This window comes from Polypterus senegalus, chromosome 2 (assembly GCF_016835505.1).
Source record: "Polypterus senegalus isolate Bchr_013 chromosome 2, ASM1683550v1, whole genome shotgun sequence".
Taxonomy (NCBI): Eukaryota; Metazoa; Chordata; class Cladistia; order Polypteriformes; family Polypteridae; genus Polypterus; species Polypterus senegalus.
Genome location: NC_053155.1, coordinates 215,357,314 through 215,379,996, shown reverse-complemented (window position 1 = coordinate 215,379,996; position 22,683 = coordinate 215,357,314). Strand labels below are relative to the sequence as shown.

Here is a 22,683-nt window from a genome sequence, read left to right as displayed (position 1 = left end):
GCTCTACATACTCGAATAATGGATACTTTATTCGCCATCAATGATTGTTTTGGTAAAGCCATACTCAGTGTATACATTAGATGAACGGTAAAAAAGTAAGAGCGAGGGAGGATGACTCATTGAGGCATGCAGGCTGTAGTCTTGGCGTCAACTCTATCTGAATTGCGCGATCACATTTGAAAAAATATATCTTTTCAAGTTCTATTTAGTCCATATGTGTCAAACTCAAGGGGCCGCGGGCCACATCTGGCCCAGCGTGTAATTATATCCGGCCCGAGATCATTTTATATACTGTATTATTGTTATTAAAGCCCGGGTATATGAAGCGCTGGTAACACAATAAACTACAGATCCCATAATACAGCGCTTCAGCTGCCTTGCCGAACACTTACCGCTTACTAGAGTTATTGCGCACTGAGTTTGCACGGCGCTTTGGTGACTTTGAAGAACAAAAAGTCCGTCTACATGCGGCTCGAACCTTGTGCATGTTTGGGAGCACATATCTGTGTGAGAAGCTCTTCTCAGTGATAAAGACTAACAAAACAGCACACAGGAGTCGCCTCACTGATGAGCACCTGCAATCCATCCTGAGAATCTCCACAACACAGAACCTCACACCAAACAGAAACAAACTTGTGGCCAAAAAAAGATGCCAGGCGTCCAGCTCTAAAATGACATATGAGCAAAGACAACTGAATGATTTGATTTGTTATTGCTTGCGTAAGAGTGGGAGTCAACCGTTTTAACAAGCAGCGTATTGCACTGATCTGAAATAGCTGTGTGTGTATATATGTAGATATGTATGTATATGTATATATATGTTTATATATGTGTGTGTATGTATGTATATATATATATATATATATGTATTTGTGTGTATATATGTGTGTGTATGTATGTATATGTGTGTATATATATATATATATATATATATATATATATATATATATATATATATATATATATATATGACAACAACACTCATCACTCACAACAGTGACAAAACAATTACATTGACAATCAGGTTACGTTATTTTCAAAATGTTTCCTTTTTCTTTTCATTGCTTCTTTAACACACTACTTCTCCGCTGCGAAGCGTGGGTATTTTGCTAGTATATATATATACACACACACACATATATACATATACACATATCTATGTATACCAGGAAGTGCTGGGGGGAAGACGACACAGCCGGCACTTCCGCCACACTGGGGCGGGTCTATGGAGGAGTGCCGGGAAGCAGCTGGAGCCCATCTGGGTTCCTATTTAAGGGGCCGCCTCCCTTCAGTCGATAGCGGAAGTTGGGTGGAAGAGAGATGGAGCTGGAGAGACGACTGGAGGCGGCCAGGAGAGAGGCATTGAGACTGTGAGGCCTGGACATTGGGGAAACAGTGCTGGAGGCACTGGGGTTTGTGGTGCACGTAAATTGTAAATATTGTAGATAATAAACAGTGTGTGTTGGAGCCAACGATGTCCGTCCGTCTGTGTCCAGGTTCAAGTCCACAATACATATATACATACATACACACACATACATACACACACACACATACATACATACATACATACATACATACATATATATATACACACATACACATACATAATATATATATATACATATATATACATATCCATCCATCCATCCATCCATTTTCTAACCCGCTGAATCCGAATACAGCGTCACAGGGGTCTTCTGGAGCCAATCCCAACCAACACAGGGCACAAGGCAGGAACCAATCCTGGGCAGGGTGCCAACCCACCGCAGGTGTATATATACATATCTACATATATATATATCTCTTGTGTGATGTTGCGATGTCCACGGCTTTATTTAATGTTAGCTAAGACCCGGCACTTAAAAGTTTCTTGCTACAGCAATTTTAACTCCGTTACAAAGTGATCCAAAGTCTCGTTTATACCTTGTGTCTTCTCATTAAACTTGTATCTCGCGAATAAAGTATTCAGCGTTTTTCTTCAGTGCTGTTTGGGAGCTCTTCTTTCTTTTCTTCGTACTGCGGTCACATTTAACGTGATTATGTAGGAGGCGTGATGATGTCACACGCAGCTCCGCCCCCCATGGCCATCGAGCTAACGTCCATTACAGTATATGGAGAAAAATAAGTTCCAGTTATGACCATTACACGTAGAATTTTGAAATGAAACCTGCCCAACGTTTGTAAGTAAGCTGTAAGGAATGAGCCTGCCAAATTTCAGCCTTCTACCTACACAGGAAGTTGGAGAATTAGTGATGAGTGAGTGAGTCAGTGAGGGCTTTGCCTTTTATTAGTATAGATTCATTGAGAGATTGTTTTCCCAGTGTCCTCTTGGATCTTTGAAAGGGAGGGATTGTAAAATGATTTTATATATTGTAGAGATTGTGTCTAAGTCCTTGAGATTGAGCAATATTTTTCCAGCATGGATGAGGGTGCAAGATGAGGAAAATCTGGAAGGTTCTGTTTAACAAAGTTCCTGATTTGAAGATCGTGAAAGAAATATGTAGCTGGATTGTTAAATTTGGAATGTAATTGTTCATAGGATGCAAAGACGTTGTCTATATAAAGATCTCTAAGCAAGTTAATTACAAATTTTTCCAGATATTAAAACTGCATATGTTTGCAAAGGTTGAAAAAGGTGGTTCTCTTGCAGAGGTGCCACAGATAGAAGCTTCTCTATCTTAAAATACTTTCTACATTGGTTCCAGATTCTAAGTGAGTGAAGCACAATTGGGTTATTCGTATATTGCCGATAACGTGTGTTTATTGGAGCACAGAGCAAGGAATACAAAGAAGTACTGCAGGATTTTACTTCTATTGCGTCCAAGCCTGTGTATGTTCTTCTATTTGTGTCCAGGTTCTTATCGCCTGTATATTTGCTGCCCAGTAATAAAACTGGAATTTAGGTAGAGCCATGCCGCCTTCTGCCTTTTGTCTTTGCAGGGTCACTCCTTGGATGCGTGGATGTTTTGAATTCCAAATAAATGAGGTTATAATTGAATCTAATTGCTTAAAGAATGATTTATTAATGTATATTGGAATGTTTTGAAATAAAAAGGAGCTTAGGAAGAATATTCATCTTAACAGTGTTAATTCTTCCAGCTAGTGTGAGATGAAGGGTTGACCATCTATGCAAGTCTTGTTTAATTTTTTCCAAGCAGAGAAATTTTGTTGATAAAGAGCTTTATGTTTACTTGTGATGTTTACCCTAGGTATTTAAACTGTTCTGCAATGATAAAAGGTAGGGTGTCTAATCTAATATTATATGCTTGAGAATTCACTGGAAAGAGTACACTTTTATTCAGATTAATTCTGAGACCAGAGATCTTTTGAAATTCTGTGAGTGCTGCTAAGACTGCAGGCACAGAATTTTCTGGGTCTGATATATACAGTACCATATCATCTGCATATAATGAGATTTTCTGTTCCAGTCCTTCTCTGCTAATCCCCTTTATCTGATCAGTATTTCGACAATGTATTGCCAGTGGTTCAATGGCAATTGCAAACAGTAGCGGTGACAAGGGCATCCTTGTCTAGTACCACGTTCTAGTTTAAAGTAGTCTGAGCAAATGTTGTTGATGCAAACTGAAGCTTCTGGGTTAGTATACAGTAATTTAATCCATGCACAAATGTTGGGCCAAACCCAAACTTCTCCAATGTAGTAAAAGGTATTTCCATTCAATCATGTCAATGCTTTTCTGCATCCAATGATAATAATATTTCTGGGGTGTTTGATTTAGTTGGTGAGTATATTACATTAAACAGGCGTCGAAGATTTGAAGATAAGTGTCGGCCCCTAATAAATCCAGTTTGGTCTTGTGATATTACGAGGGAGCACTTTCTCCATCCTTCTAGCTATGATTTTAGAGAGTATTTTAACGTCATTATTCAGAAGTGAAATTGGTCTGTATGATGCACATTGTAATAAGTCCTTATTTTGTTTTGGAAAACAGTGATTAGTGCTTGGCGAAAGGTTTGAGGAAGAGATTGGTTATCTCTGGCTTCTGTAAATGTTGCTAATAGGAGGGAGCTAGCTGAGAGGAGAATTTCTTGTAAAATTCTGCAGGGTAGCCATCAAGGCCTGCTGCTTTCCCGCCTTGGAGTGACTTTATAGCATCTTAGTAATTCTGATAATGCCAGAGGTTTATCAAGTTCCTCCGCAGTAAAAGTGTCTATTTGTAATGTATCCAGAAATGCATTAGATTGTGTATTGTCTTCTTTAAACTCAGTAGTATATAGGGATTTATAGTAGTCTCTGAAAGTGTGCATTATATTTTTGTGGTCGATGATTTTATCTCCGTTCGTTGGTGATTACTGAGATTGCGTTGCACTTCTTGCTTGTGAATTTGTTGAGCTAAAAGCTTATTAGCTTTCTCTCCATGTTCATAGTAATGATGTCTGGATTTGTAAATTAGTTGTTCAGTTTCTTTAGTTGTCAAGAGGTTTAATTCTGAATGTAGAGCCTGCCTTTTCCTATGTAGAGTCTCGCTTGGTAGTCTGGCATGTTCTTCATCTATTCTAGTAATTTCGCTTTTTATCTCTGCTACTTTCTTGGTTTCTAATTTATTTTTGTGGGAAAGATATGAGATAATCTGTCCTCTTAAGAAGGCCTTAAGAGTTTCCCAGAGTATTCCTGCAGAGATCTCTGAGGATGTATTTGTCTCTAGAAAGAATTTGATTTGTTTGGATATAAATTCTGTACAGTTCTCATCTACTAATAGAAGCGGGTTGAGACGCCATCTACGGGGTGAGTGTATGGAGCTTAGTAACTTTAGCTCCAAGATCATAGGTGCATGGTCAGAAATAACAATAGCATCGTATTTGCAAGATTTAATCATAGGCAAGAAGTTATTGTCTATAAAGAAGTAATCAATCCTTGAGTAGCAATGATGTACTGGTGAGTAGAAAGAATATGTTCTTGAATTTGGGTTTAAAACCTCCAGGGTCTGATAAGTTGTGATCAGTTATAAACTTTGTAATTATCTTTGCGGTGTTAGATGCGTTCCCCTGTGGAGAAGTCCTATCTAAAAGTGGATTTAGAACACAATTAAAGTCCCCAGCCATTATAATTTTATGAGTGTTTAGATTGGGAATGGATGCAAATAAAGTTTGTATAAATTCCTTATCATCAACATTAGGTGCATAAACATTTATCAAGATCATTTTACAGTTAGATAAGTCTCCCATGACCATTACACATCTCCCTTCGGGATCCAATACTATATCTGATGCTTCAAATGGTACTGTTCTATGTATGAGAATTCCCACACCTCTAGTTTTCTTTTCTTAGTTTGGAACATTCTAGTTTTAAAGATGCAATTTTAACCATCAGCTTTGTTCCTTACATATTTCATCATTCAGCTAAGGCAAAGGATTTATGAGAATTTAATTCTTTATACCCTCTGTTAACTGAGCAAGTAGGACCTTGATCACACCTTTTTTGTGTCTTGAACATTAACATACGCTTTGTAGTGTTTTCCTTTCTACTCCAATATTCTGAACCTTGCAGCAATACTCCATAATATATATACTAAACCTTTATGATATCAGGGGTTTATATCTTAGTTAGAAGCTTTTGATTTTGTTAACAATGTATTATTCAGCAGAGTTTTGAGATACTAATAAATAAATGTGAACAAAAAGTGAGTAAAACCTAATGCTAAGGTTAGGATAAAGGAAATACTGATCAAAATACTGATCATTGTATTCTGATGGTTTTGTTCAGTAGTTGTACTGGTTAAGCTTTCCTTTATTTTATCTTGCTTATGTCATAATGCCAATAACAACTTTTCATTTTTTTGATCATTTATCAGTTTCTTTCACCAGGTTTACATTTGTAAGCTGTCTAGTGTATCACTGCTCTGTGAACATTATTATTTCATCCATCCTTTATAAAGATTGTGGCATCAGTGAGATAGATGCAACACATGAACTGAGTGGTTGCACATTTAAGAGTGACCAAATCCAGTTTGTACACCTTAACAATCTGAGCAATTAATGCCACCTTCAATGTAGAATTAATACAAGTCTGTAAAGATTGAAATATTTGATTATTCTAAAACTTTATAAATCTATTGTCTATTAAATGCAGGTAGAAAATCCGTTAGAAGAAGCTATCAAGTTTCTAATGCCATTAAAGAATCTTGTAACTGATTGTATAGAAACACATCTTCTGGCTTTTGAAATATACTTTAGAAAAGGTAAGATCATTTTTCTCATATAGGACTCTGTATGTTGAATTATCTTTTATTTTTTACTACTTCTTGTGAATCGTTTAAGGCAGTTCTTTATTATGCTTTAAATTTGGACCAGTTGCCTGTTTTTATAATATGTTTTTTTTTTCTGTGAAATCTTGAATTGGTTTAAGCAAGTTATCTTTTTTGGCACATAGTGCCACAGTAGTTAGTGTTGCTGCTGAGTTTGAATCCTGGCCTGGTCTGTGTCAATGTGGAAATATAGTAGTTCATTCTCCTTGTGTGTAATGTGGATTTCAATAGGTAGTTTTATCCCAAATGATGTATCTAACTTGTCTGTGTGTGTACATGTCCATCTTCTGGCATCCTGTCCTGAGATAGTTCCTTCCTAAAGCATGATGCTGCAATAATAGGCTATGTCTTCCAACATCCTTTAATGAATATATGGTTTTAGAAAATTAATTGATTTATCTTTGCTTCAGCACCTTCAAAGAAATGTAAGTCTTATCCCTGTGTGCAAATATTCACTTGTTTTGATGTAAAATTATGTTCTTTTTCTGGCTTAGACCTTATGAGTAAGCCCTGTTTGTAGTGGAGCTGTCAATCAGTAATTGAAACTAGAATGTTGTTTGAATACAGTATATATAAAATGTTTGAATTTGCAAATGTGAGCTAGATTATACAAATAGCCAACTAACATGCTGCTTTTACAATAAAATAAGTGCAGTTTCATTCATAAGCAAATTGTAGCAAAACATTCTCAGACCTACTTAATAAAAGTCAATGTCCTGGTGGCTAGAGTCTATCTGGGCAACACTAGGCTGGTTAGGGACCCAGCAAATCACAGGGCCTATGCATGCACACGCATGCACACACTGTTAAATGTACAGAGGGACAATTTGGAATTCTGCGGTGGGCTGGCGCCCTGCCCAGGGTTTGTTTCCTGCCTTGTGCCTTGTGTTGGCTGGGATTGGCTCCAGCAGACCCCCGTGACCCTGTAGTTAGGATATAGCGGGTTGGAACACTGGATTTGAAGTGGAAGGTTTGAGAATGTTATATAAGTAACTTTATTTCACAAATGCAAGGAGGCTTCTTGCTTATAATACCTAGTCTAAACAAAGTGCCGTATCCTGTTTGTTTATACTGTATGTTCTAAGGCGAAGAACACAGTTTCATATATGGTAATTGTCCTTGAATAGTTTGAGCAATAATCATAACTTTTCTCAAAACAGAAGAAGTCTGATTGAGCCTTTTCTTATCTAAAACATTGTTAATAATGCCCAGAAGCACTGTGCTTCACACAAATTGCCATTTCAACAGGTCATAACACAGCTACATAGCTAGTTAGAAATAAAAAAAAAATACTTTTCTACATATGAGATATATAGCACCATATGATGTGTTTTAGTTTTAGTAACAGGCTGTTAGTGAGGCTGTGGCAAAGATGTACCTTACCAATGAATGGCTGTTCTCAGAGAAGTTGAAAAATTGACTTTTCTCCCTTTTCTATCCTAAATACTACTTTCATGTGTTTTAGCTTGACATGTTAGTGGTAAAATTATTGCTATTATTTGATAGGAATCCATGTGTTGTTGCTTGTTTGATTCCACCAATTAGTCTTGAGTGACAGGTGACAAAATCATTATGGAAAGAGTCATTCCAAAATAAATAGTGCGGTCATTTAAAAAGCCATTGGGATATGTGACATTTGCGAATGTCCCATTGTTAAACTGAAACAGTCTCAAGATATAAGACCACTTTGAAATGAAACTGCATTTTTGAAGTAAATTATGAAACAAAAATGAAATTGAATTTCATAATTATTAGTTGACTTTTTTGATTATGCATTTTTTTCTCAGAAGTTAACAATTTATGTGTATCATTGCAGTTTTTCATGTGACTATTTCATATTTGCCTTTTTACTGTATGTATTTAATTTAACACAGGGGTGTTGAACTCCAGGCCTGGAGGGCCACAGTGGCTGCAGGTTTTCATTCTAATCCTTTTCCTAATCAGTGACCAGTTTTCACTGCCAATTAACTGAGACCTGTTGAAATGACAATATGTGTGAAGCACAGTTTTTACACTGCTTCTGGGCATTATTAACTCTTTTTTAGATAAGAAAAGGGTCAATCAGTCTTCTGTTTTGAGAAAAGTTATGATAATTGCTCAAACTATTCAAGGACAATTACAATTACTTCCCACCAGTGGCAATGGACTGAACTACAGTATTGTTGATGCAATTTCTTAATGCTGTGTCTCCATGTGAAAATAAAACAACTCACCATTACTTGAAATTCTAGAAATATGTGAACAGTTGACCTTTTTTTTAGGTCATTTTGTATAAAGATAGTAACTAGATGTATGTGACTAATAAGTGAATATACTCTATGGTATTTATTTGGTTGCAGGATATAATAATATTAATGCTTCATTATCTTTCATTGTCATTTATTCCTAAATGTAATAATTGAAATCAGTTTGATGCAATTGTATGCATTTTATATGGCAGATTTAGTTTAAGGTTCTGTTTTATTTTAAGGTGCAGCTGATTTAAAAGTTATGTTTGTTAAGCAGGCCTCTTGTCTTTCATTTGATTTCCTTGCAGGAAGATTTCTCTTGATGCTTCAGTCTATCAAAAGAGCTTTTGCCATTGATTCTGAAAATCCATGGTTGCATGAATGTTTAATTCGGTTCTTTAAAACTGGTAAGTAATTATGGCACTGAGCATTGCTGTACACATGTGACGAAATATCTTGAATGGTATGCAATCCTTGCATGACACAGAAACTGTTAAAATACATAATATTCACTACCTTCTAAGAATAACTTGCAGCTCTTTAATCGTTTTAAAGAATTGTTTGAATTAAGCAATGGATTTAGCCTTTCCCATTCTTAAAATATTGCCCAGTTACAACAGTTATTTGAAAGAAATGCTTTTCATTAAGGATTTTTCCCTGAAGTGCTTTACTGAGTTCACCACAAAAGACAGTGCTGCTTACGCAGCGTAGTCACAGTATAGGTGTAATTTTTACTATCCATGTCAGGAAAGCAACTATACATTGAACAAATATAAATTCAGTTTATTCTTATAATGTGCACTTTCATTTAAATGCCCAGAGTGCTATACATTATTATAAGTATATTAGTTCTCTCAGTTGCAAGAAGCAGATCATAGATATGTGATACCGTACCTTCCAAATAATACAAAGAGTACACAACATGTGTTTCACTCTAATTGGGGCTCGTCAGGTGTATGCACGTTTGCTTCCCATTTTGGGGATTGAACCACAGATGTCCGTGCATGTGGTGAAGCCTCTGACATTGAGCCAAAGTACAAACAGTTTACACGTTGCAATGGCGGACATTAAATGCTGTGGGGACAGAAATGGAATGGGAATGCTGGGAAAAAGAACCGCTGAGGTAGATGGGATGTGGTGACATCATCATAGGTGGACCAGAGGAAAGGAAGGAACCCGGAAGTGGATGGATGCATGGCTGCATTTTTTTGTCTTTCCTGCTGAAATAAGAAAGAGAGGTTAGCACACTGCCGTCGTCCCCTGCCGTGCGATTTCACACTGCTCTATGGGTCTTTAAGCTGCTCCCTAGGCGCTTGTGTTTGACAATATATATATATATTGTTGCAAAAACGACCATAACACATGGAAAAGGTTTGGGGCAGCCACCCGTATAATTTCTCCCAGTTGCAAAACTGCATCAAAATAACAAACGTTTACACAACTGAGTCCAAAACAGGACTGATTAACTAGAAGCAAGATGGCTGCTTTAAATATATATATAACTAGCAAAATACCCGCGCTTCACAGCGGAGAAGCAGTGTGTTAAAGAAGTAATGAAAAAGAAAAGGAAACATTTTAATAATAACGTAACATGATTGACAATGTAATTGTTTTGTCATTGTCATGAGTGTTGCTGTCATATATATATATATATATATATATATATATATATATATATATACAGTATATATATATATATATATATATATATATATATATATATATACATAGAATATATACATATATATATACAGTGGGATGTAAAAGTTTAGGCAACCTTGTTAATAGTCATTATTTTCCTGTATAAATCGTTGGTTGTTACAATAAAAAATGTCAGTTAAATGTATCATATAGGAGACACACACAGTGATATTTGAGAAGTGAAATGAAGTTTATTGGATTTACAGAAAGTGTGCAATAATTGTTCAAACAAAATCAGGCAGGTGCATAAATTTGGGCACCACAAAAAAGAAATGAAATCAATATTTAGTAGATCCGCCTTTTGCAGAAATTACAGCCTCTAAATGCTTCCTGTAGGTTCCAATGAGAGTCTGGATTGTGGTTGAAGGTATTTTGGACCATTCCTCTTTACAAAACATCTCTAGTTCATTCAGGTTTGATGGCTTCCGAGCATGGACAGCTCTCTTTAACTCACACCACAGATTTTCAATTATATTCAGGTCTGGGGACTGAGATGGTCATTCCAGAACGTTGTACTTGTTCCTCTGCATGAATGCCTTAGTGGATTTTGAGCAGTGTTTCGGGTCGTTGTCTTGTTGAAAGATCCAGCCTCGGCGCAGCTTCAGCTTTGTCACTGATTCCTGGACATTGGTCTCCAGAATCTGCTGATACTGAGTGGAATCCATGCATCCCTCAACTTTGACAAGATTCCCAGTCCCTGCACTGGCCACACAGCCCCACAGCATGATGGAACAACCACCATATTTTACTGTAGGTTGCAGGTGTTTTTCTTGGAATGCTGTGTTCTTTTTCCTCCATGCATAACGCCCCTTGTTATGCCCAAATAACTCAATTTTAGTTTCATCAGTCCACAGCACCTTATTCCAAATGAAGTTGGCTTGTCCAAATGTGCTTGAGCATACCTCAAGCGGCTCTGTTTGTGCTGTGGGCGGAGAAAAGGCTTCCTCTGCATCACTCTCGCATACAGCATCTCCTTGTGTAAAGTGCGCCGAATGGTTGAACAATGCACAGTGACTCCATCTGCTGCAAGATGATGTTGTAGGTCTTTGGTGCTGGTCTGTGGGTTGACTCTGACTGTTCTCACCATTCGCATTAAGCTTCTGTCTATCCGAAATCTTTCTTGGTCTGCCACTTCGAGCCTTAACTTGAACTGAGCCTGTGGTCTTCCATTTCCTCGATATGTACCTAACTGTGGAAACAGACAGCTTACATCTCTGGGACAGCTTTCTGTATCCTTCCCCTAAACCATGAAGGTGAACAATCTTTGTCTTCAGGTCATTTGAGAGTTGTTTTGTGACCCCCATGTTGCTACTCTTCAGAGAAAATTAAAGGAGGAGGGAAATTTACAATTGACACCCTTAAATACTCTTTCTCATTAAAGAATTCACTTGTGTATGTAGGTCAGGGGTCACTGAGCTTACCAAGCCAATTTGAGTTCCAATAATTAGTTCTAAAAGTTTTGGAATCAATAAAATGACAACGGTTCCCAAATTTATGCATCTGGCTGATTTTGTTTGAACAATTATTGCACACTTTCTGTAAATCCAATGAACTTCATTTCACTTGTCAAATATCACTGTGTGTGCCTCCTATATGATATATTTAACTGATAACATTTGTTTTTTATCGTAACAACTAACGATTTATACAGGAAAATAATGACTATTAACAAGGTTGCCCAAACGTTTGCATCCCACTGTACACGCATACAGTGGGTACGGAAAGTATTCAGACCCCCTTTAATTTTTCACTCTTTGTTATATTGCAGCAATTTGCTAAAATCATTTAAATACATTTTTTCCCTAATTAATGTACACACAGCACCCCATATTGACAGACAAAAAAAAAGAATTTTTGAAATTGTTGCAGACTTATTAAAAAAGAAAAACTGAAATATCACATGGTCCTAAGTATTCAGACCCTTTGCTCAGTATTTAGTAGAAGCACCCTTTTGAGCTAATACAGCCATGAGTCTTCTTGGGAAAGATGCAACAAGTTTTTCACATCTGGATTTGGGGATCCTCTGCCATTCCTCCTTGCAGATCCTCTCCAGTTCTGTCAGGTTCGATGGTAAACGTTGGTGGACAGCCATTTTTAGGTCTCTCCAGAGATGCTCAATTGGGTTTAAGTCAGGGCTCTGGCTGGGCCATTCAAGAACAGTCACAGAGTTGTTGTGAAGCCACTCCTTCCACACATACCGCTTTGAATTAAGGCCAAAAAAGTTCTATCTTGGTCTCATCAGACCAGAGAATCTTATTTCTCACCATCTCAGAGTCCTTCAGGTGTCTTTTAGCAAACTCCGATAGAACTTTTTGGCCTTAATTCTAAGCGGTATGTGTGGAGACAACCAGGCACTGCTCATCACTTGTCCAATACAGTCCCCACAGTTAAGCATGGCGGTGGCAGCATCATGCTGTGGGGGTGTTTTTCAGCTGCAGGGACAGGACGACTGGTTGCAATCGAGGGAATGATGAATGCGGCCAAGTACAGGGATATCCTGGACAAAAACCTTCTCCAGAGTGCTAAGGACCTCAAACTGGGCCGAAGGTTTACCTTCCAACAAGACAATGACCCTAAGCACACAGCTAAAATAACGAAGGAGTGGCTTCACAACAACTCTGTGACTGTTCTTAACTGGCCCAGCCAGAGCCCTGACTTAAACCCATTGAGCATCTCTGGAGAGACCTAAAAATGGCTGTCCACCAACGTTGACCATCCAACCTGACAGAACTGGAGAGGATTTGCAAGGAGGAATGGCAGAGGATCCCCAAATCCAGGTGTGAAAAACTTGTTGCATCCTTCCCAAGAAGACTCAAGGCTGTGTTAACTCAAAAGGGTGCTTCTACTAAATACTGAGCAAAGGGTCTGAATACTTAGGACCATGTGATATTTCAGTTTTTCTTTTTTAATAAATCGGAAACAATTTCAAAAATTATATTTTTTGTCTGTCAATATGGGGTGCTGTGTGTACATTAATGAGGGAAAAAATTAATTTAAATGCTTTTAGCAAATGGCTGCAATATAACAAAGAGTGAAAAATTGAATGGGGTCTGAATACTTTCCGTACCCACTGTATATATACACACACACACACATCCACATATATATACATATATATATATATATATATATATATATATATATATATATATATACATATACATCCACATATATATACACTAGCAAAATACCCGCGCTTCGCAGTGGAGAAGTAGTGTGTTAAAGAAGCAATGAAAAAGAAAAGGAAACATTTTGAAAATAACGTAACATGATTGTCAATGTAATTGTTTTGTCACTGTTGTGAGTGATGAGTGTTGTTGTCATATATATATATATATATATATTTACACACACACACATAAACATATATATATACATATCTATACATATACACACATATATACACACAAATACATATATATATATATATATATATATACATACACAAACACATATATAAACATATATATACATATACATACATATCTACATATATACACACACAGCTATTTCAGATCAGTGCAATACGCTGCTTGTTAAAACGGATAACTCCCGCTCTTACGTGCAAGTCTGCGTGGATATTATGAACTATCGTATTTGTTCAAGTTCTATTTAAATTTTAAATAGAAGGAATTTTTATTTAGTCGACAGAAATATCTTTGGTAGGAATGGTAAAACAGACAGGAATATTATTCCTGAATAAATCAACTCAAACCTTAAACAACTTATAATATTTTGCTCTCCATAAAAATATATCCTGTCTAAATTATACAAGTTAGAAATAAAGTAAACATTAAAAGAACAAACATTCAAATTTCTTTACTCTTATGTAATTTTATATAAAAATAAACTTAGATTTTAAATATCCCAAAAGATTTTGCTCTCCATAAAAATATATCCTGTCAAAATTATACAAATTCAAATATGAACATGCTGCATAACAAAACCTGGAAATATAAATAAAATGTGTTCCTTTCAGCAATAACAAATCAAATCATTCAGTTGTCTTTGCTCATATGTCATTTTAGAGCTGGACGCCTGGCATCTTTTTTGGCAACAGGTTCGTTTATGTTTGGTGTGAGGTTCTGTGTTGTGGAGATTCTCAGGATGGATTGCAGGTGCTCATCAGTGAGGCGACTCCTGTGTGCTGTTTTGTTAGTCTTTATCACTGAGAAGAGCTTCTCACACAGATATGTGCTACCAAACATGCACAAGGTTCGAGCCACATGTAGACGGACTTTTTTTGTTCTTCAAAGTCACCAAAGCGCCGTGCAAACTCAGTGCGCTCAGTTTATCAGCAAAGTGCGATTTGGGAACACCGTAGTGACGACTTGGTTTAACATTACTTGGCAACAGGGAAAGTGGGGCAAGTTGCACTGGTGCATTTGTGTCTCCCATAAAAGCAGCTTCACTTGAAATCACTTTGTGATTGTGCACGGGTAAAACGTCCGCTGAAGTGTCAGATTCTTATTTAATTCTTCTGCTTTCTGTATCTTCTGCATTGCATTCAGGTTACCCTGATGTTTTGTCTCATAGTGCCGTCTTAGATTAAATTCTGTAATTACAGCCACATTAGCTCCACAAATGAGACACACGGGTTCAGTAAACATATACTCAGCCTCCCATCGGTTTTTAAAGGCTCTATTTTCAGAATGAACTTTTCTCTCCAGCATCGTGTGAGCTAGCTTCGCAATAACTTGCAGCATCATAAGCTAGACTTGATTAACGCGTAAGTGTTCGGCAAGGCAGCTGAAGCGCTGCATTATGGGATCTGTAGTTTATTGTGTTACCAGCGCTTCATATACCCGGGCCATTAATAACAATAATACAGTATATAAAATGATCTCGGGCGGATATAATTACGCCGGGTCGGATGTGGCCCGTGGCCCTTGAGTTTGACAAATATGGACTAAATAGAACTTGAAAAGATATATTTTTGAAATGTGATCGCGAATTCAGATAGAGTTGACGGCACTACAGCCTGCATCCTCCTCGCTCTTACTTTTTTACCGCTCATCTAATGAATACACTGAGTATGGCTTTACCAAAACAATCATTGATGGCGAATAAAGTATCCATTATTCGAGTATGTAGATCGGGATATATATATACATATATATATACCCGCGTGATCATAGCGGACAAGTAGTGTGTTAAAAAGCTAGAAAAGAAAAAGGAACATTTTAAAAATAACGTAACATGACTGTCAATATACAGTATTTGTTTTGTGAGTGTTACTGAGTGTTGCTGTCATCAAGGATTTGATTATCATTATTTCTTTCAATCAGGTTCGTATTTGTAGGATGTGTTGTGTTCAAGTTACATTCCGTGTTTGTCAATCGTTGTAAAGATGACAGGTTTCTTTCATCGATTCGTTTCTTACTGCATCAATAAACAGCTCGTCTTCTTCTTTATCTGAGACCTGACACACTGCATGCACGGGTTTTTTTTACACTGTCTTCCTTTAGCGGGACATTGACTTTTCCACCGTGCTTTGTTTCTGCAGTAGCTGGATTTATGAATATGCTTATCAGACGCTTCATATTTTTGCTGCCTTTTCAATTGTGTAATTGGTTTTGTTCAGCTCTTTGGAACTGTTGCCTTTTATCTGTGCACTGCGCCAGTTCACGTGAGCCGCCGGTGTACATGCATCGAAGGTTCCCAGCTGTGCTGGTGCCATCTCGTGCTATGTCCATGGCTGTATTTAATGTTACCTTAGTCCTGGCACTTAAAACTTTCTCTCGCAGTTTCGCTGAGTTTGTGTCAAACACCACCCTGACCATCTCATCTTCCTCTCCATAAACACAGTCCTTCACCCGTGAATATTTAGTGGGAGTTTGCTATTGGATTGCCGCTGACGGACGGCCTTATATGTGCAGGCACTAAATTACAAACGCCAGCGGCAGCCTGTCTATGAACTTAATTTAAAGGGTTAAAAGGGTTTTAGTGGCCGACAGAATCAAATAATAGACATGGACAGGAATATTGTAAACTCAGGCTCTTTTAATTTCTGAAAAAAAAACATGCATTTAAACTGCATTTCAATTCAAAACAGAAACAAAAATATCATCCCTGGCTAAAATTAGGCAGACTTAAAAATAAAGTGGTATTTTAAGTACTTTAAGTACATTTTCAGAATGTTATTGTTTTAAAATAATAATAACAAAAATTTCAACATAAAGTGCAGTTTTTCTTCTTAAAAAAATAAGGCAGAAACATAAAAGGTAATTTGACCAGCTTCACCTTTAAACTCTGAGTAACCTTAACCAAAATTATTTTGTACATTAGGCTTAAGCAGTGTGATCATTGAACATTTTGTAATTAGATGTAATTGAAATTACTAACGGTCACGGAAGTCCAATGATCCCCAGTAAGAACCACAAAGTCCGCTTTCTCAAATGCATCTAATTTTGCTGCTTTTCAGTGTCATAAAGCTGTTAAATTTTACTTGAAATAGTCTTTTGGCACGGCAGTTGGAAAGTTGGATCACCTAATGCTAAATGTTGCACATTTTCTAACCCCCTATCTTCCACCACTGTTAGTGGTGTACAATCCAAAGCAATTCATTTTGCGAGAGAATTTGTAAGTTTCACCGATGTTGACTTTCTGCTTTTGGTCCTGAAGCCAGTCATTTCATCAGGTTTGGGCTACCGACACGTTTTGTTGGTACTCGAACTCGTACTGCTAGTGCTAACAGCATACACAGTTTCTGTGCTCGCTGTAACATGTTTTGCATTTAGATGGCACCGTAAGGTTGAAGTGCTTCAGTGGTATGCAAACTCCTTTTTGCACAGTTTGCACAAAACCACGCTTTTATCAAGGCTTCCGCCGGGTAGTCTTTTGAAATGAAATTTTCCTCCGATCAGTCCTGGCAACGCACTTTTTTCCGACTATTACATTTTTGTAGCTCTGATGTGTGCATCAGTGTAATCGGTGTACCAGGAAATCATGCATTGACAAAAGTTCCCCTTTGCTTGGAATACAAAGTGTGATTAAATGATTATTTTTTTTAACGCGTTATGGAGTACATGCATCGAAGCTTCTCAGCTGTGCTTGTGCTAAGAAAAGGAAACATTTTAAAAATAACGTAACATGATTGTCAATGTAATAGTTTTGTGACCGTTATGAGTGTTGCTGTCATCAAGGATTTGATTATCATTATTTATTTCAATCAGGTTCGTATTTGAAGGATGTGTTGTGCTCAAGTTATATTCCGTGTTTGTCAACCGTTGTAAAGATAACAGGTTTCAATCATCGAAGTGTTCACCACCCAAATTGGTACTCATGAATGTAAGATGTTCAACAGGCATTCCCGGTATTAAGTTGTTGATTTGCCTGCGATTATTTAGGGGTAGCGTGTGTATTAACTTAATTTAATCTTTTCCAGTCCTGCAAAGTCAGTTGACGTGAGCTGCTCGGAGTACATACATCGAAGCTTCTCAACTGCACTCGTGCGATCTCGCAATGTCCACGGCTTTATTTAATGTTAGCTAAGACCTAGCACTTAAAAGTTTCTCGCTACAGCAATTTTAACTCCGTTACAAAGTGATCCAAAGTCTCGTTTCAGCGCTCAGTTGTGTATCCTCAGAGCTGGAGCCCTCACCCCAACTCTACGTCTCACTTCCGGGCCGGACAGACACACACACTTCCACGCGTAGAACTATATTTAATTTCAAAAGCAACAGGGGCGTGGTGACGCTCAAACATAAAGAATGCTGGCAGTCACCTCCAGTTCGCCCTCTGGTGGTCATTCTGAGTGTCAACTTGATGATAACATGCATACAAGACCGCAAGATCACCCCCCACCCTACTCAGAAGAGGGAGGGTTACGGCTGATTTCACCCTACAGTATTTTTAGTCGACCAATGAGGAACATGTGTACCAAGTTTCATGAAAATCTCTCAAGCCGTTTGGATGTGATGCTGGAACATACATACACACATTGACTTTTATATATATATATATATATATATATATATATATATATATATATATATATATATATATATATATATATATATATATATATATATATGTATGTATATATATATATATGTATGTATATATATATATGTATGTATACTAGCAAAATACCCATCGCTTGAACGCTTAAGTACTGCCTTAAAATTTTTATTAAGAAGAAAATTCAACCTTTTTAAACTGAGGGAAAATATACCAATAATTATTTGTTAAGGATGTCTTTTTATACCACATTGTCAGTTTGGCCCTCCGGTTATAATATGACCAAGCTGTGCGCTGAGCTTACTCTTGAGCATGCAATGTACAGTTGGCCATGTGAAAAGTAATCTTGTTTCAAATCTCACAGCTTGGATTGCTGCTGTCATAATCGGTTTGAGTTTCATGGTTTGTTTCAATGACGACAGCATTTGCAGGACTTGTGTTGAAATGACAGTCGGCATCTGTCAATCGTTGTAACCATACAACCGGTTTCATCGATATCTTCACATCCAGCTTTTGAGAGTCTAAACATTCATAAACATCAAAGTGTCCACTACTGAAATCATCACCTGTGATCATGGGATGTTTAAGAGGCATTGGTGGTTGTTGAAAGGTGTAAAGTATCTGGCCATTTCGGTACACCTGAAAGCGACAACTGAACAATTCAGCGGCAGCCATCAACTCACATGCAGAACCATAGGTGAAGGGCTTAAGCATTTCACTCTTATAGTGCTCCTGTGTAGTATAATTATCTCTTGTATCGTCATCAGTCCACACCTTAAACCCGTCCCAGTCATTCAATACATAAGACACAATGTTCCTCCTGATATCAAGAGTGAGCCTGATATGGCCGTGCAATATGTAACTAAGAGAATGGAAAAGGCAGGTGCCATCTCCGGGCATGGAAACCACTCGGTAAGTGACAGTTCTTTGATCGATGGTGATCGACTCGATAGACATGTTAAAGGGGGTACGGTTGGAACGATAAAGGAAATGGGCACCTGAACATTGTAAAGTAAGTCTAAAATACCTACACAATAACTATAATCATAATAAACGAACAATTAAACAGCAGAGAAGCCGTGGATTAAATAAAAAGGCTGCAGTTATCAGCAGGGAGACGTGAATCCCGTGGCGAAGCAAGGAAGGGAATGTAGAGACCAGAGCGACGGACGGCCTTATATAGGCAGGCAGCCAACAACGTGGGAGGCGTTGGGATGGGGGACCCAATGGCGACTCACACGGTGACCGAGGTGCAGGCTATTGACGCATATACTGTATGTACATAAGTAGGATTCAGTTAGCGTTGGGAACCCGCGTACCAAATTTCTTGAAGATGGGCCCATTAATAACAAAGACCATTGGAAAGTTCAATATGGCGGCCGACAGTGGCATGATGCAACCGAAATAAGTATGTACATTGGTTTCGGTAAGCGCAGGGAAGCCGCCTACCAAATTTCGTGAAGATGTGGCCATAAATAAGAAAGTTCAACATGGCGGACGTTGTCGACCATTATGACCGTTACGTGTAGAATTTTGAAATGATACCCTGCTTAACTTTTGTAAGTAAGCTGTAATAAATAAGCCGCCAAATTTCAGCCTTCTACCTACACAGGAAGTTGGAGAATTAGTGACGAGTGAGTCAGTGAGGGCTTTGCCTTTTATTAGTATAGATATATATATATATATATATGTGTGTGTGTGTGTGTGTGTTTGTGTGTGTGTGCGTCTAATCTAATATTAGATTATCTTTTTTCATTTATTGAATGAACATAGCTATACAACACCAACTTTAAGTGCAATGTGTAAAATCATTTAGAAATTGTCAAAATAGGTTAAAATTTTAAGTAGCTAGTGAACCACCAACTAAAGACCTGTTTTCTAAAGGCTGTTGTCATGTAACTGTCTAATGAGTAACTGTCAGGCAAATTTAGAGCTTTTACAAGGTTGTATAATTTATTTAGAAACAAAGAATCGTTGAGACAAACTAATGGTTTAACCCCCATTCACACAATAAATGGAAAGGTTTTGTAAAATGAAGACTCTGAAAATCTCTAAACAAAGAACAGCCTTTTCTATGTAGTATAGTTGTTTATGTTGTGTCCTGCCTTGTATTAAAATGTTTATAAATAATTATCCCATTTTGGTAATACTTTTATATATCAGGAAATTGTATAATTCAGTTTCTTAAAATGAGTGTACTTCAGTTACCTTGACTCAAATGTAAAGGCTAGGAACCTCAATCTATAGAAAAATGCAAGAAAAATGAATTGGGATCCTTACCAAAATGTCACAATTGGCGCTACCAAAAACAATGTTACCAAATGATTGATTAACAGTCCATCAAAGTATGAAGGTTCATAAATCTGTATTAGCTTCTTTTAATGTAAACGGTGTATTTTGATGATTTTTGTTTTAGCTAAATGCTATTAAGAAGTATTTTTTTAATAAAATATTTATATTTTGAGTATATTTAAAGTGTTTATAATTTGGATTTTGGTGAAAGAAAGTGGTACATAGATAAGCTAAAATATTGATGCCTTGCATCTTCTATTGGTTTCAGCTAGTATCCATAGAGCCAAGCAGAGACACACAAAGAGAATATGCTGTTTAAATATTTATCTTACAGTGGCAGCTTACTTTGAAAAATGTTCCACATACTTCCATGCAGTCAGCAAAAAATTATATCAATATTTTATATGCTGCTGCATGTGAATTTTCAACATACTAGTTGGAATTATGTAGGAATTTGGAAGAAGTTAATTTCTTATACTATTTAATAATTGTACTCTACACAGCAGCTTAATTAAATTTTTGAAGCTTTACCTAAATAATGTGTAGTTATTTGTCAGTTGATCTATATACAGAGGGATGCAAAAGTTTGGGCAACCTTGTTAATAGTCATTATTTTCCTGTATAAATCGTTGGTTGTTACGATAAAAAATGTCAGTTAAATATATCATATAGGAGACACACACAGTGATATTTGAGAAGTGAAATGAAGTTCATTGGATTTACAGAAAGTGTGCAATAATTGTTCAAACAAAATCAGGCAGGTGCATAAATTTGGGCACCGTTGTCATTTTATTGATTCCAAAACTTTTAGAACTAATTATTGGAACTCAAATTGGCTTAAGTAAGCTCAGTGACCCCTGACCTATATACACAGGTGAATCCTATAATGAGAAAGAGTATTTAAGGGGGGCAATTGTAAGTTTCCCTCCTCCTTTAATTTTCTCTGAAGAGTAGCAACATGGGGGTCATATAACAACTCTCAAATGACCTGAAGACCAAGATTGTTCACCATCATGATTTAGGGGAAGGATACAGAAAGCTGTCCAAGAGATTTAAGCTGTCTGTTTCCACAGTTAGGAACATATTGAGGAAATGGAAGACCACAGGCTCAGTTCAATTTAAGGCTCGAAGTGGCAGAACAAGAAAGATTTCGGATAGACAGAAGCGACGAATGGTGAGAACAGTCGGAGTCAACCCACAGACCAGCACCAAAGACCTACAACATCATCTTGCAGCAGATGGAGTCACTGTGCATCGTTCAACCATTCGGGGCACTTTACACAAGGAGATGCTGTATGCGAGAGTGATGCAGAGGAAGCCTTTTCTCCGCTCACAGCAGAAACAGAGCCGCTTGAGGTATGCTCAAGCACATTTGGACAAGCCAACCTCATTTGGAATAAGGTGCTGTGGACTGATGAAACTAAAATTGAGTTATTTGGGCATAACAAGGGACGTTATGCATGGCGGAAAAAGAACACAGCATTCCAAGAAAAACACCTGCTACCTACAGTAAAATATGGTGGTGGTTCCATCATTCTGTGGGGCTGTGTGGCCAGTGCAGGGACTGGGAATCTTGTCAAAGTTGGGGGATGCATGGATTCCACTCTGCAGATTCTGGAGACCAATGTCCAGGAATCAGTGACAAAGCTGAAGCTGCACCGGGGCTGGATCTTTCAACAAGACAACGACCTGAAACACTGCTCAAAATCCACTAAGGCATTCATGCAGAGGAACAAGTACAACGTTCTGGAATGGCCATCTCAGTCCCCAAACCTGAATATAATTGAAAATCTGTGGTGTGAGTTAAAGAGAGCTGTCCATGCTCGGAAGCCATCAAACCTGAATGAACTAGAGATGTTTTGTAAAGAGGAATGGTCCAAAATACCTTCAACCACAATCCAGACTCTCATTGGAACCTACAGGAAGTGTTTAGAGGCTGTAATTTCTGCAAAAGGCGGCTCTACTAAATATTGATTTCATTTCTTTTTTGTGGTGCCCATATTTATGCACCTGCCTGATTTTGTTTGAGCAATTATTGCACACTTTCTGTAAATCCAATAAACTTCATTTCACTTCTCAAATATCACTGTGTGTGTCTCCTATATGGTATATTTAACTGACATTTTTTATCGTAACAACCAACGATTTATACAGGAAAATAATGACTATTAACAAGGCTGCCCAAACTTTTGCATCCCACTGTAATTCCTATTAGTCTATAAGCTCATGTTTGA

At 37.4% G+C, this 22,683-nt stretch overlaps 1 protein-coding gene across 1 annotated transcript in view; it reads left to right on the top strand.

The window, feature by feature from the left end:
- Positions 1–22,683, top strand: part of LOC120524456 (N-alpha-acetyltransferase 16, NatA auxiliary subunit-like) — a 122,059-nt gene that overhangs the window by 93,451 nt on the left and 5,925 nt on the right. The window contains exons 16-17 of the mRNA XM_039746309.1: positions 6,092–6,200; positions 8,803–8,901. Of these exons, the coding sequence (XP_039602243.1) occupies positions 6,092–6,200; positions 8,803–8,901 (208 nt within the window). The remainder of the gene's footprint in view (positions 1–6,091; positions 6,201–8,802; positions 8,902–22,683) is intronic.